A 15885-nucleotide genomic window follows, 5' to 3' on the forward strand; every position below is an offset into this window, starting at 1 on the left:
TTTATATATTGTTGAATTCAGTTTGCTAATATTTTCTTGAGGATTTTTCATAGATTTCATTCTTTTATGGCTGAATTTTATATATATAATTATTATAATATATACAATTATATATTATCTGTAATATTATATATATATCTATATATCTATATATATATATCTATATCTATCTCACCTCTTCTTTATCCATTCATCCATTGATGGACACTTAGGTTGTTTCCATATCTTGGCTGTTATAAATGATGCTGCAGTGAACATGGGGGTGCATATATCTTTTTGAGTTAGACTTTTAATTTTCTTCAGTTAAATACCCGGAAGTGGAATTGCTGGATCATATGGTAGTTCTATTTTTAATTTTTTGAGGTACCTCCATACTGTTTTATAATTCTGGTTTTAAAACGGTATTAAAACATGGTCTCTTTTGGGTAGCTATTCAGGAGTTTTCGTCTCTTTATTCCTTCTACTTCTTTCAGTCTTTGTAGCTGCAGAGGACATCCATCTGGGGAGTGGAGCTTATGCATACCCTGATTTGGAAGGGAAAACAGCTGTTGTTCTTCCTGGGACATTCTGATAGGAGAGACACATGTGCCCTCTGCTATGGCATTTCTGGTATGTGCAAATTTCATTGACTGTGACTACAGTAGGAAATACATTTTACATCATGGCTGAGTACATGTACACAACATAAATGAAACAACAGCTTCATGAAACAATATTTACCATTACTCCAATGTACTCCATTGTACTGCAATGTACTCTGGTATTTTCTATTTCATTCTGTTTCCTTTAATACCAGTTTTAACCCAATAAATCAATCTTATTATCCAAGAGTAGGTCTCAACCCAGTTTGAAAAACACTGCCCCCTAATAGTGGGTTTCTATCCATCACTAGTCCTGGGATTTGGTTCATGGGGTGGGCACTGGGCCCCAAATCAAAAATCAGGAAACAGTTCCACACTTGGGTGTTTCTTTCTCAAAATGCACAGCTTTTGGAATAAAAGAAAGTTCTGCCTTTCAAGATGTTATCTCTACTACGAGTTATCCATTCAGACATTCAACAGACTTTTTATTTTCAGCTTTCTCTACTCTCTGAGAACAAAGTGTATAGAATATGACAGAATGGTAGAGGAAAGAGTAGCGGAAAGGCACAGAAAGAAATCAAACCTCAGTATTTCCAAACATCTCATAGTAATAATAATAGCTAATGATGACTGAGTGCATATTATGGGTCAGGCACTGTACTTGGCTTTTCACATTTATTATTTCAGTTAATCCCCATAACATCTCAGTGATATGGTACAAATATTATCCCCATTTTATAAAGAGGAAATGAAGGCTAACCTAAATTTGACTCTGTCCCCTCCCTCAACATCTAAAGACCATTTCTCATTTCTACTTCCTACTTTGTGCTTATTCCACCTCCATAAGATGAGGGATGGGGACTAGACTATCTCTTTCAGCTAAAAAAGAGCTCAGCAACCTTACACAAGGCACAGCTGCTTTCTGTGAAGTTTGAAAAGTAACAGTCTGTTGTAAGCCTGTAGTTTGACCTGCACATGATCCCTCCCACTGCTCTTAGTCACTTCCCATCCAGGGCTTCTTCCTATGGCCTAGAACTCAAGGCCATCTACAATCTTCTCCCGAACTAGAAGGGATTGGAGTCCTTCCTGGTTCTTAGCAACTGGCAGGCCCTCAGAGGAAATGACTCTAGTAACTTCTCTTTATCTTTTCTAAAACCCACATCTTTAGAAGGGAGAAAGATGCCTGGATAATGCAAACAAGAGATAAATCACAAACTATGAATTTTTTTCCCTTCCAATTTGGTTAGTTCGTGTATTCCACACATATTTATTGACTATGTACTAGGTACTATGTTATGTACTACTGGAGATTTGGTGGTGAACAAGACAGTTCAAACTCTTGCCCTTCTGGAGTTTATATTCTATAGGGGCTGTTTTCAGGGGAGGGTAGACACTGACAGGTCGGGTGCTTTTCTACCTTCTCGCAAATCACACCTCCCAGTAAGAATACTTTTTGCACAGCAGAGAAGTTCATTCCTTTTCTATTCTCCTCATCCAACAGAATAAAAAGTTTTGTAGAGTAACACTCTTATTACATATAAAAAAAAACCCCAAAATTAATATTATCTTATTAATACTTGAATGCAGTATAGAAAAAATTCCCAAATAAGCAATACATAAACAAAAATTAGGCAAGATTTTATTTAGTGCACTAGGTGCTCGTACGCTTCTCAGTTATTTCCAGTCCAGAACACACAAGGACGATACTTCATGCATCAACACACGAGCCTGCTTCTCTCCTTTGTTTTAATCAGTTTTAAAGTTTGAAAATCCTGGTTCATACAATAATGGTAATAATAGTGATGCATTCTTTTTACCTGGCAATGGAGATTCTTCTTTAATCTCACCCTAAAATGGTGACGAATTTAATGCCTTGTGATCATCCTTTAGTGCAAATGAAGAACTAAGGTTTAATAATTCATTTGCCTCTCTGAGGCACCAAGTTTAGGTCAATTATTGATTCAGAATTTTAAAAAAGAAAATGGTTTTTTCATCTGAAAGAATTTTCGTAGTATTTATAATTTCTCTTCTGGAAAGTAATGATTACACATTTGAAACTGAGAAATGGAATGTAACAATTTCCCTAATTTGATTTCCGTCCCTGTCTTTACTGATAATGTCCTTTCAATATGTTGTGATAATACTGGGAACAAATAGGAGCTAGGGTGATTGCTTTTACATCTTACTTGCCATAACAAAATGTCGTTTGGAATCCTGGATATGTTTAGCTTGCTGAATTATCATGTTGTTTTCTCCCTGAAGTTATAAATTTCAGTTCATTAAAAATATCAATATCATCAGTTAAATATACTAATTCTAAATCCCAAACATCATCTTCAAAAATGAGATTGCTTGCCAAATGAGATTGCTTTTCATCTAGAAAAATGTGACTCATTTCTGAGTTTACTAACCATGCTTAATACTTTCCCTTGGGTTCCCTTAGGACAGTCAGTGAACTTCATTCAGTGTGCTTCAGCATGAGGGTCTGGCTAGCTCCAGTCTGAACAAAACACGTCAATATTTTGGCTGTTCCATGAGCTCTCTTTAATAAATTTAACACCTTCACCATGTTTTTCTTTTTTTTTTTAACACTTCCATGAGATACAGCAGAATCATTTCTAGAGATGTCAAGTAGAATTCCTATTGATTCTAAGCACAAGTGTTATTAGTAGCTTTTAACAATATTTAAATAATTGTTGTTATGTTTTCTAGCCACATCTGCTGGCTCCACCACTCACACTTCCTTTATTATTTTTCCAGTTTGATAGATATTGACCGACAAGGCATTTTTTTCCAGTTTTGTAAATATATCTGACCCAGTGTATGCCAGGTTAAATTTAAACACACGCACATGCACACGCACACACACACACACACACACACACACATTCCTGTCATCTTGCATAAACTAGAAGAGTTGAATAACTTACAGAATCCATGCTCTTTTGGAGATGGATCTCAAACTCGATACTGGATTTTAACTACATGAGGAGCATGGCTTTGGAAGTTTCTGCAATAGTGCAGATTCAACTAGAAATAGTATTATCTCAAAGAGTTGTAAATTTTAATTTATCAGCTGATTTAGCATTAAAAATCATACGCATCATTTCTATTTATGTTAGAAGAGTAATGTTTTAACATCTGTATGAGCCATTTTCTCTTTGCCAAACCATATGCAACAAAATCTCATTAACATTCTGTAGAACAACTAAGAAATTGTGCCAATAATTTTTCGTCTTTTGTTTTCATTTAAAAGTGTTTGAGTGGTTTGTTGACAAGTCCAGTATGCTGTGTTTCTAAGTGTCCTACTAGTTTTGAAGGCGTCATTACAAATAATATATTGGGATTTGTCGCTTTTGTTGGATTTTACTCACTGAAAAAAATACTGTAAATAATCTGCCTCATAAGATCTTCCATTCTTTTTTTCTTTTTAGAATGCTCCTCCAGTGAAGTTGAAGCTTACTATTAGAGCCAATATATTTCTCAACATTGTCTACAGTTCTAGATACCTAGAGTTTGAACTGGGGCGCTCCTCCAATTTTCCCTTCATCATTCTTTGCTCTTGTAATGGTAAGGAGAAATCCCATTAAAGGGAAATTCATGCTAATTTAATTAAATGTACATTTGACGCAAACCTGAAACATATCATGTTTGATAACGTTCTTTCAGAAAAATGCTTTACAATGAAGTCTGAAAAATTTTAATATAAAATATAAATTCTGGTTAATTGTCCTGTAATGGTGATGGTCATATTCACATCATATACCAAAAAATCAAATGAGATGTTTTTTAGCAGAAGGCAGAATAACTTGTATTAGTCAACTGAAATTCATCATAGCCTTCCATTATTTCTCTTAATTCTGTTCATAGCAACCAGATGCAGTATTTCCAAGTTCACAATTCTTAATAAAAATCCACTGATGTGTTCTCATTCTATTCTATTCTACTCTATTCTATTCTACTTTGTTAAAAAAAATTAAGTCTAGTTATGATCCATTAGCTTTATTTTACAATCTACTAAAGTATTATGCCTTGCAAATAGCCTGAATAATACTGGCATAGATAATAAACACATGTTAAAAAACCAAGAGAAGTTCAGAGAGTGTCAGTGCTACACTAAAATATAAAAGAATAGTGTAATAAACAGAGAATGACTGGGCAGGGACTAATTTTGCCAGGGTGGTCAGGGAAGGCTTCTTGGAGGAGGTGGCATTGAATTGTGCTCTGTAGAGTTTACGCTACTGATATGAACCCATTCTTCAGCATTTATGGGTAGTTTGAATTATATTATTTTAAATATACTTATTATTTTTTAGCTGTTTTGTGTATATTTGATGAATCCTCAGCTAGACTGCCACTTCCTGTGGGACAAGTCTTTTTTTCACTTAAAAAAATCTCCCCCAGCATTCAATTTGTGCTGTGTGTAAAGTAGATGCTGGACAAATGCTAGGTCAATGTTGACTATTGCAAATCACCATAAAGTAGAGCCAACATCCTCGTAGGTGGAGCAGATGAGAGCCTGTGCCAGGTGGTGAGGGTTGGGAAGGCACTTGAATCCTTCCGAATAGCTCCCCGTTATTGCCTGTGCCTGAAATTTCATAATTAGAAATTCACTCCTTTATCTTTAAGCCTTTATCAATTAAGTCTCAACAATCATTCGTGCCTCTGTTGAATCAGTATAATATCTCTGAGTCATAGTTGAATTCACAAAGAAGAGTTGGCTGGTTAATCCTTCCTAAGCACCAGTCCTGCCATCTGGAGATTGGCTCCCAGGTGCTCAGGGCTGCCTGTCTAGACAGGAGGCCCCACTAGACTACTCAGGCCCCACTAACTGAGAGGGCTGGAGAGAAAACATGCCCAGTGAAGGCACCTGATTAATGACTTTAGGATCAAAATAATGGTATAAAGAGTGACTGACCATTAATTGCCCACATTTACATACTAATTTTGATATTTTTGCTTTTAAAGAAACATAATACCAAGGCACAAATTAGTTTCCTCTTTTAAACCTCAATTATCATCAATTTTGGTCATCAAGTTTACTCTAGGCATGGTTCGCTTCTCAACTCCAGGGAGGAATTTCTCTGGCTTTACTTGAATGGTCAGAACAGAAGCCTTCCAAGGCAAGGCAGCTCTGGCTATGTCTGGGCCCTGGACTGGCCACTTCAGCTGCAAGTCAGGGAGCTCCAGAACCCTGATACTTCTGCGCTAAGACAGGCACAGATCACTGAAGGCCAGATACTTCCGCCTACGTGTAAAGCACTGAAGAGAGAAGGGAAAATCCTCTCCTCTTCAACACCCACAACTTTTCTCCTGGTGTCTAGATTCTGACATTTACTGCAGTTATCTTCCCTCTCACTTCCAAAAGGGGCTGAATATCCAACCATCCGCTCCTTCCACTCTAAACCCTGGCCTTTGCAAGATGTCCATGCTTTTCAACAAATGGTGTTGGGAAAACTGGATATCCACATGCAAAAGAATGAATTTGGACCCTTGCCTTAACCAATTAACTCAAAATGGATCAAATATCTACTATAAAGAACTAAAATTATAAAACTATGAAAAAAAAAACCAGGGGAACATTAGGGGAAAAGTTTCATAACACTGGATTTGGCAATGATTTCCTGGCTATAACACCCAAAGTGCTGGCAGTGAAAAAAATAGATATACTGGACTTCATCAAAATTAAAAATTTTTGTGCATCAAAGGACACAATCAACAGAGTGAAAAGGCAACCCACAGAAGGGGAGAAAATACTTGGAAATCATATGTCTGATAAGTGGTTAATATCCAGAATATATAAAGAACTCCTACAGCAACTCAACACCAAAAAGACAACCTGATTAAAAAATGGGCCAAGGCCTTGAATAGACATTTCTCTAAAGAAGACTTGTAGATGGTCAATAAGCACATGAAAAATGGTCAGCACCACTGATCATTAGAGAAATGCAAATCAAAATCACAATGATTTATCACCTCATACCTATTAGGATGGCTGTTATCAAAACAAACAAATAAACACAACACAAAACAACAAAAAACAAATGAATTTCAAAATAAAGTGAGGATGTAGAGAAATTGGAATCCTTGTGCGTGTTGCTGGGAATGTAAAATGGTGCAGCGGCTATGGAAAACAGTACGGCTGTTCCTCCAAAAATTAAAAAATAGAATTACTGTATGATCCAACAATTCCATTTCTGGGTATATACCCAGAAGAATCGGAAACAGAGTCTGGAAGAGGTATTTATATACCCATGTTCACAGCAGCATTATTCAGCATAGCCAAAAGGTAGAAGCTACTCAAGTGTCTACTGACAGGTGAATGGATAAAGATTGTATATACATACAACGGAATATTATTCAGCTTTAAAAAAAGGAAGGAAATTCTGGCACATGCTACAACAGGCTAAGCCTTGAGGTCATTATGCTAAGTGAAATAAGCCACTCACAAAAGCACAAATGCTGTATGATTCCACTTATATAAGTGGCCTAGTGTAGTCAAATTCATAGAGACAGAAAGTAGAATGGTGGTTGCCAGGGACTAGCATAGTGAGGAGTTACTTTTTAATGGGTACAGAGTTTCAGTGCTGCAAGATGTAAAGAGCCTGAAGTGGCACAACAACGTGAATGTACTTAACACTGCTGAACTGTACACCTAACAATGGTTATGATGGTAAATGTTGTGTTATGTGTATTTTACTACAAAAGTTTTAAAAACTCTATGCTATTAAGCTTGTCCCCTTTTAGAATGTAAAACCCAAGGCTGTATATAATTTGCTGAATTAAAAAAAATATTTAAGGCACTTTAATTACGGTATGGTTATGTGAATGACTAAGTTGATAAATTCAACATAGAACAATTTGCTAAGATAGACCCTAGGTTAACAGACAGCATGCAGAGTTGGCTAAGGTGTTTATATTTAGGGAAAATGTTTTAAGGAGCTTTTACTGTTTAGATAGTTTTAGCATTTAATACATGATTGTGCAAAGGTGAGATTCTAGAGTTTGTAAAACTGACATTATAAGAAAAGTACTTTGTTTTTTAGGGGGTATCACCTTAAGATTTTTCTGTTATAAAATTAATTTGTGCTTAATAAAAATATGGAAAAATTAAGAATAGAGTCCCACCACCCAAATTTAACCTTATTTCCTTTCCAGTCATTTTTCCATGCACAAGTTTAAAAAAATATTTAGTTATGATCATATTACATATGAATAGTAACCATTATTTTAAGAGGTTGCAAGTATAATAGATGACAGAGTATATAAGTTTTAGTTTAATTTCCACTTTTTTATTTTTGGAAAATTAGGGAATTTTCAGGATATTCCCCCCCCCCCAGTTATAGTATATTTTGGTGCATTATACTATATTTTCCTTATTATGGTATAAATTAAAATGATATAAATTAAAATTGAAATCTTGGTTTGTAAAGAGCATTTTCTACATTATGGATTATCTCCTTTGGATTTACTCCCATAAACAAAATTCAAAATCAAAAGGTTTAAACATTAAGGGTTTTCGTAATTGTAAGGGTTTTGATATTGCCAAATTGCTTACCTACCTAAAAAGTGTATAAGTGCTATCACACAGCACCCTCGCCAGCCTTTAATGTCATTTATTAATTTTTGTCAAATATTTTTGTGAAAAATTGTGTTCTTATTTTACTTTGCACTTCTTTGAGCTTCTTTCAATATGTTTGTTTCCTTATTGTATATCCTAGTTTTTTTTTTTAGTGGATTGTTTATTCATGTGTCTTGCTCATCTACAATTGGATTCTAATGTTTTCTTATTAATTGTATTTAATTTATATATAATAAACAATAACACTTTGTATCATAGTTCCTGCAAATACTTTCCCCAGTCTATTGCTTACATTTCAATTTTGACTATTTTTATTTAATTGATGTTTCTAATTTACCTATGATGGAATCTGCCCTTATTTTCATTTGTGTTTTCCAGTGAATATGTTGTGTGTGCAGAAAGGGGTTAAATGTAAATGACAGTGAACCTACATTATTGTCCAACAGTGTCATTTAGAAATAACACAGGAGTTATCTCATTCCTGTCCCTGAGTCTGACACTACCTGAATAGTGAGAGTTCTTACTCTGTCCCTCCCTCTGCCAAACCCTTCAGGTGAGGGTTGCCAGATCAAATACAGGATGCCCAATTAAATTTGAATTTCAGATAAACAACAAATACTTTTTTTAAAAAAGCATCAATATGTCCCAAATATTGCATGGGCCCTACGGATACTAAAAAATAGTATTCATTGTTCATCTGAGACTAGATTCAATTTTAGCTGGGCATCCTGTATTTTTATTTGCTACATCTGGCACTCCTACTTGGGACTAGTTTATTTACACCTGCTTACTTAACACCATGCTGTACTATGTGTTGGGGCTGCGGATGGTGGGAGCTGAACGAGGAGATAGCTCCTGTCCTCAGAGAGTTTATACTCTGGTTTCCCAGAGAATTTTGCGATCAGAAAAATAATCTCCTGGACTATTTCAATGACCGCTAGAATAAACTTGGAGCACAGCCTCTGTGTTTTCCTGCTGCCTAACGCAGAGTTGTCCACGTTTACCTGACCACAGAACCACCTGAAACACCCCTCCCCTGGGGAGTCTGATTCTTTTGGTTTGAAGAGGGATCCAGGTACCAGCGGTTTTAACAAGAGCCCAGGTGATTCCCCGGCTCAGATAAGTCTGTGCAACTCTGGCAGCCTTGGCGTTGGAGGCCTCTGAGTAACACCTGGCATAAAGTCACGGTCCAAGGCAGCTTCAGATCTTCCACTCTTTTACGACCTATTCAAAATCACTGATACACGTTTTGCAGTGCTGATCATTTTTGTAAGCTGCTTTACAGTTCATGAAGTTCATCCCATTTGGTCCTCACTCTAATTCTACAGGAAAGCCGAGAAGCTTATTTCCGCTTTACAGAGAAGGACAAGGAGGCTCACAGGGGCTAAATTCACACAGCAAGCTCCAGAAGCCGCCCAAGCGGCAAGGCCCGCCCTCTTTCCACCCCACCGAGCTACCTCCTTTCGCTGACAAAAGGTACGTGGGGACCACTGGGGCAGGACTTCAGGTGACTTCCGCTCCCAAACCTGCAGCCCCAGGCCTGCAATTAACAAACGGGGGTGGAGAGGTCTGTGCGCTGCTGGGCGCAGGCACCGGGGCCCACGGGTGAGCGGGGGCTGGGGCTCCGCGGGCCGGCGCCAGGCGCTCCGGGTGCGGAGTGGCGGGCAGTCCTCCCGCGGGTCCCCTCCAGCCGCGCGGCCTGCTCGCCACCGCTCCCGGGGCGCCGCCTGCTTGTGAGCCCGGCGGCCTGGAGCAGCGCGCGCGGGCACGGCGGCGGCGGGGACGTGCTCCGAGGACGCGCGCGGGGCTGGTCCTCCAACCGCCGCTCCCGGGGAAGAGGGCGGCTTCCCGGGAAACCCGCCGCCGCCGCCGCCGCCGCCGCCGCCAACTCGGAGGTGCGGAGAGGGTTGTTGGGAACTCGGGGCGCGCGTGAGCGTCACCAACGCCGCCGCCGCCACCCGGGACAGCCCGGAGGTTGGTAGCTGGTGACCGTAGCGGGTCCTCGGGAAGTTAGGTGTTGACTTTCTGCTTCGATTGACTCGGTTGAGGAAAAGAAACGCCCGATACGCTTTCTGTTTCCAATTCCCGTTCCTGCGTGCGCGCCCGAGGGCGGGGCAGAGGAGCGGAGACAAAGGCGGGGGGGTGGGGGGTGCGTGCGCCCGGGTCAAGGCTGCGTTCCCCGCGGCCGGCCGAGTCCGGTCACGCCCCTGCCAGCGTCCCCCCTCCTTGGCTTCGTCACCAGCTTCTGGCACTGTTGCTCTAAGTGTGGACGCTGGTCCTCTTGGCGATCTTAGAAGTGAGCCTGCCTGACTGCTGCGGCTCCAGTGACCCCCAAAGTTAGAGACTTATTTTGCTTTCTACTCTCCGGACTCAGTTTCCCTCTTTTCTTCTACGTGTGGCCTTTAGGTGGCATCAGTCTTGATGTGGAAAGGCCCTCCTCCTCTCAATCCCTACAAAGTGGGCGGGAGAGGTACCAGGATGGATAGCACTGGTGTTAAGAAATGTGCTGCTTCATTGCTTCGTGGCTCTTGGATCAAGGCAGTCAGGCTAGCCAGTTGGTATCGTCGGTGGTTTACATTATATGGGGGTGCGACTCACTGTTTCTGTCCCTTTCTGATTTGCATTCCTCCTTCATTCATGTGCACAGCTAGGCGTTTACTTCCATGTGATAAGTGCTATGGGAACACAAGGAGAGGAGAGGGAAGGCTTTCCTGAGGAGGGGGTGGTTTTTATACTGGAATTTGAAGAATAAGTATGAGTTTTTTTTCCCTTTCATTCTTCATGTTCCGCCTTTCCTATAATTTTTCTCCCTCCTTTCTCAGTGGCAGCCCCTAAGTGTGATTAAGTGTTGGATAGGAACAGTCAGTTCTGACTTGAAAGATTCAACTAATAGTGATGGGCACGATGTGCTTGTCAGGTGCTTTAAATCCATTATTTTTGAACCTTGCAATAACTGGGAAGGATACCTAGTGTTAGCCCTTTTCACAGCAGAAGAAAGGAATACTTAGAAGAGATGCCAGAGCCACAAAGAGTAAGTGTTGGGATCGGGTTTTGCACTCCTCTTTCTGGGTCAAAGCCTGTGCTTTATCTGCTGTTTGCCCCCTCCTTGGGAAGTAAGTTATATAGACTAACTTAGAGTGAAGGCCAAGTCTTTAGAGAGAGCAGTCATTTTTGTGGGTGGCTAGATGTTGGTGGGAACTCTGAAGGTAATGTCAGGAACTAGCCAGGGTGAGCCTTACTCATCTGTGTGTCTTCTTCCAGGCCAGGGCCTGGCCAAAGGGGAGTGCTCCTTAACTCTTGCCTGGGAGTTCCATGGCTTGCGTGAGATCCTTGATTCTTTGCAGGGGTTCCTTACCCTTTTTTTGTGCCATGGACTTCTTTGGAGTCTGGGGAAGCCAATTTTTAAAAGGCATTTAAAAATACATAGAGTTACAAATTATATTGAAACAGTGATCAAAATAGTGTAAAAACCCCAACATTTATAATAGTATTTTTATTCTTGATTAGTGCGTTAAGTGACAAAATTCAGGGCTGTATCAGGTAAGTCTCAGAATTTCAAAGTAGTGATGCCCATGTAAATGATGTTTTGCAGTATTTGCAACAGCTGCAATTCTGTAGTATGACAGAATTTGTGACACTTATTGGTGACAGTCACCAGAAATGCTCTTACTAGTGTGATTTGCTCTTCACACTTATAATCAAATGAAATCCTGAATTTCAGTTAGAGGTTGGTGAAAATACAGACATATGAGAAAAGAAATTTAAGTTCATGGCCTCCTGAATTCTGCCTAGGGACATCTTGTGGGTGGAGGGCTGGGTATCTAGGTTACAAACCCAGCTAGTGGTGGTTTTTCTTGCTCCACGTTCTTGCTGGCCACCCTATAGCGTTACTAATGGCTGTTTCTTTCTCCTCCAGTTCGTGTCTCCTTTTCCGCAGGTGCACAGTTGTTTCTGGTGATAAAAGCTGTTGAGAGAGAATTGCTGGATTGTTTCCATGCTCTACCTGTCTTCCTCCTTCTGTGTGTAATTCTGCTGGAGAATATTCCAGTGATAGTGGACTTATTTGTGTCATATAATGCATGACCATCTTCCCTCCAATGGTTTATGGTATTACCAGTGTCAGGGAAGAAAAAAGGAGTTATCACTACATATCCTACAGACATTTAAAAAATCTTCAGATGTTATTATGAACAATTTTATGGTAATACATTTGAAAATTCAGATGAAATGGACAAGTTTTTTCAATAAAATACCTCATAAGACATAAGAACTAGAAAATCTGTATAGTTCCATATCTATAAAGAAATTAAGTATGTAATTAAAAATCTTTTCATTGCAGAATTTCCAGGCCCAGATGGTGTCACTAGTGCAATATTACAAACATTTAAAAATATGAAAAAGAAGGAATACTCCCGGACTGCTTATATAAGGCCAGCATAACCTTGTTACTAAAGCTTGGTAAGGAGGTTACAAGAAACTATAGGCCAAACTCTCACAGAAAAGACGCAAAAACCCTAAAATGGGTATTGGTAAATCAAATCTAGCGACCTATACCTACATTTGTAGGATACTAAACCATGACCAAGTTGGATTTATTCCAGGAATGTAAACTTTGTCTAACATTAGAAAATCAATCAATAATTTAACCACAGTCACAGAATAAAGGAGAAAAACTACTTGATAAACTTCAACACCCATTTGTGATAAAAATTCTTTGCAAACTAAAACATTATTGAGAGAACTTATAGTTTTAAAATAATGAAGGGTAAGTCATTGCTCTACAAATAAATGTGTGGATCCAGTATAATCCCAATCAAAATCCCAGCAGATTTTTTCCAAAAATAGTAAGCCAATTTTAAAATATATTTGGAAATTCTAGACAATCTAAGTAAAAGAACAAAACTGGAAAACTTAAGCTGATAGGTAGTACTGTACATAGTTTGTCAGCATGGTGTTGGCACAGTGCTAGACAGACCACGGAACTGAGTAGAGAATCCATAAACAGGCTCACATGTATGAGGTCTCTTGATTTATGACAGAAGTGGCACTGCAGTGCTCTGGAGAAAGGACAGCCTTTTCAGTAAATGTTGCTGGGCCAATTGGATATTGCAAATGGACAAGATGAATTTTGATCATCTACCTCACCCCATACACAAAAATTAATCAAGATACATTATACATCTAAATGTGAAATCTGAAACAAGAAAGCTTCTGGAAGAAAGCAAAGTAAAACACCTTTATGACAAAGGTTTATTGACTAGGACACAAAAAGCAGTAGTTATAAAGGAAAATATTGGTAAGAACTACTGTTCATCTAAAGATTCCATAGAGTGAAAAGGCAAGCTACAGAATGGGTGAAGGTATTTGTGATAGTTATATCCAATAAAGGACTCATACCCAGAATGTAGCAATAATTTTTTACAAATCATTGAGAAAAAGCCCAGTAGAAAAACGGGCAAGTCACTTCCCCAAAAGATTTCCAGATTCCCAATAAACATATGAAAAAGTGGTTAACCTCATTAGTAATTAGGGAAATGCAAATTCAAACTACAATGGGATTATCACTCTATACTCAACAGAGTGGCTAAAAACAAAAAACAAACCAAAAAACCTGTCAATGCTGAGTATTGGTTAGGATATGGAAAACTGAACTTCTCATACATTGCTGATTGTTATGAAAGTTAGTGTAACTGTTTTGGAAATTGTTTTGCAGTATCATTTACTAAAGATGGGCATACACATCCCCTATGACCTAGCTTACTGTTGAGTGTCTGTCATTCTTTGAGAAACACTAAGCAGTAAGACAGGTGTATTTGTACCAAAAGACATGTAAAAGAATATGCAGAGCAGTATTATTCCTGATAGCCCCAAGCTGGAAACAACCCATGGGTTCATCAATAGTAGAATGGACAAAAGCCTAAGTAAATTGCTTATACAATGGAATACTCCACAGTAATCAGAATGAACAAATTATTGCTTTATACACAACATGGATGAGCCTCACAAATATAAAGTGGAGCACAAAGAAGGTAAACACAACAAGAGGAAGTGCTAGTGGTCACCTTTAGTGGAGTTATAAGGAAAGAACAGAAGGGGCATTCAGTTTTTTATCTGAGCAGTAATTCCTGGCGTGAGTCTGCTTTTTGAAAGCCTTACATTGTTTTTTCTTTATCTAAGCATACTTTAATACAAAGTTTACTTAAAATATATTATAAAAAAATTTGATTCATTCAGATGCCCCTAATATGGGGAGTGTAAGATGTGCTGGGCATGATTCTTGGTGATTAAACAGGCTTAAAATAGGTTGAGAATTTTCCGGGGAAAGGGTACAATATCACATCAGTAGCTTTTCTGAACTAGGGGCTTATAAATCTGACTCCTTTTCTGCCAATCTTTAACAGCAGAGATCTGGCTTAAGGGCAGTTCATATAAAAGGACTTACGAGTTATGTTTCATATTAAGATTGATATCAGTGTGAGACAGAAGCCAAAAAAATGCTAAGTTGAGAACTGAATGCAAAATTTTGTTTTCAGATTTCATTTTCTTGCAATTTAAGTTTTTAAAGTTTATAACAATTAGATTAAAATATTCTGATGTTTTATATACATCCTTTTAATTAGGTACTTTCCTTCCACTAGGCCATGAACTAATTGAGGGCAGGGGTAGCATATTAGTTTCTGTAACAAATGACCACAAACTTAGTGTCTTCAAACAACAGAAATTGATTACCTTACAGTTCTGGGGATCAGAAGTCCAGAATGGGGTGGCAGGGCTGCATTCCTTCTGGAGGCTTGGAGTGGTGGGGGGCGAGGCAGAGGAGTGGTGTCTTTCTTCTTTGCTGCTGTTCTCTGCCTCTACCATTCCTTTGTTTTGGCCCCTTCCTCTCTCCTCAAAGCGTTATCACTCTAACCTCTGCTTCCATCATCATATCTCCTCTCTGTCTCTGACCCTCCTTCTTCCCTCTTAGAAGGACCCTTGTGATTACATGGGCCCACATAGATAATCAGGGATAATGTCCTCATCTCAAGATCTTTAACTTAATCACATCTGCAGAGTCCCTTTGCCATGTAAGGTAACATATTTACATGTTCAGGGATTAGGGCATGGATGTTTCTGGGGTAGCTATATTTGGGGAATCCTACAGATGGAATCTTTATATTTTGTCTTCACAAATAGTGCAGTTCCTGATCTTCAGTAGGAGCTCACTGATATTTGTCGAATGCAGGAATGAGTCTAAGATTTCACTATTTGAAGTATAGTTTCGGAAGAAGAGAAACGATGGTCTTGTCCTACTCTTGCTCTGCCACAGCTGGAATTTTGGTTTCAGCTTTAGGTACCTATACTATAAAGAGACAACTGACAGAATGGGAAAGGGTCTGGGAACCAAGCTACTGAAATGATTGAAGGAAGCATGGGGGTTTGTCCTGGAAGAGGGCTTGGGGTGGAGCGGGTAGCATTAATTATCTCTAAATATTTGAAGGAGTATGATTGGCAAGAATAATTAAGCCTTTCAGTATACTTAATAGTAGCAGTAATATTAAACACAACAAGAATGAGCATTTTAGAGCTTACTATGGCCAAGGTAATATTCTATCTCTTTGTAAACCCATTTAATCCTCACAGCAGCTCTCTGAGGATTATTATTATCTCTATTTCATAAGTAAGGACATTGAGGCACAGTGAGGTCATGCAACTTGCGCTGGGTCACACGGCTAGAAAGTA

General features: G+C 38.9%; 1 protein-coding gene across 12 annotated transcripts in view; it reads left to right on the forward strand.

Annotated features, from left to right (window-relative positions):
* Window positions 1–1188: 1188 nt before the first annotated feature.
* HHAT (hedgehog acyltransferase) overlaps window positions 1189–15885 on the forward strand; it is a 516536-nt gene continuing 501839 nt past the window's right edge. For 9 of the 12 annotated variants that reach the window (XM_082464282.1, XM_082464276.1, XM_082464277.1 and 6 more), the window contains exon 1: window positions 1189–9639. In XM_082464282.1, the coding sequence (XP_082320408.1) occupies window positions 9452–9639 (188 nt within the window). In that variant the 5' untranslated portion in view covers window positions 1189–9451. Of the gene's footprint in view, window positions 9640–9952; window positions 10138–10334; window positions 12183–15885 lie in introns of those variants that run through there. The other 3 variants (XM_082464283.1, XM_082464273.1, XM_082464274.1) reach the window with 3 other exon arrangements.

This window comes from Balaenoptera physalus (assembly GCF_965194825.1).
Source record: "Balaenoptera physalus genome assembly, chromosome: 1".
Classification (NCBI taxonomy): Eukaryota; Metazoa; Chordata; class Mammalia; order Artiodactyla; family Balaenopteridae; genus Balaenoptera; species Balaenoptera physalus.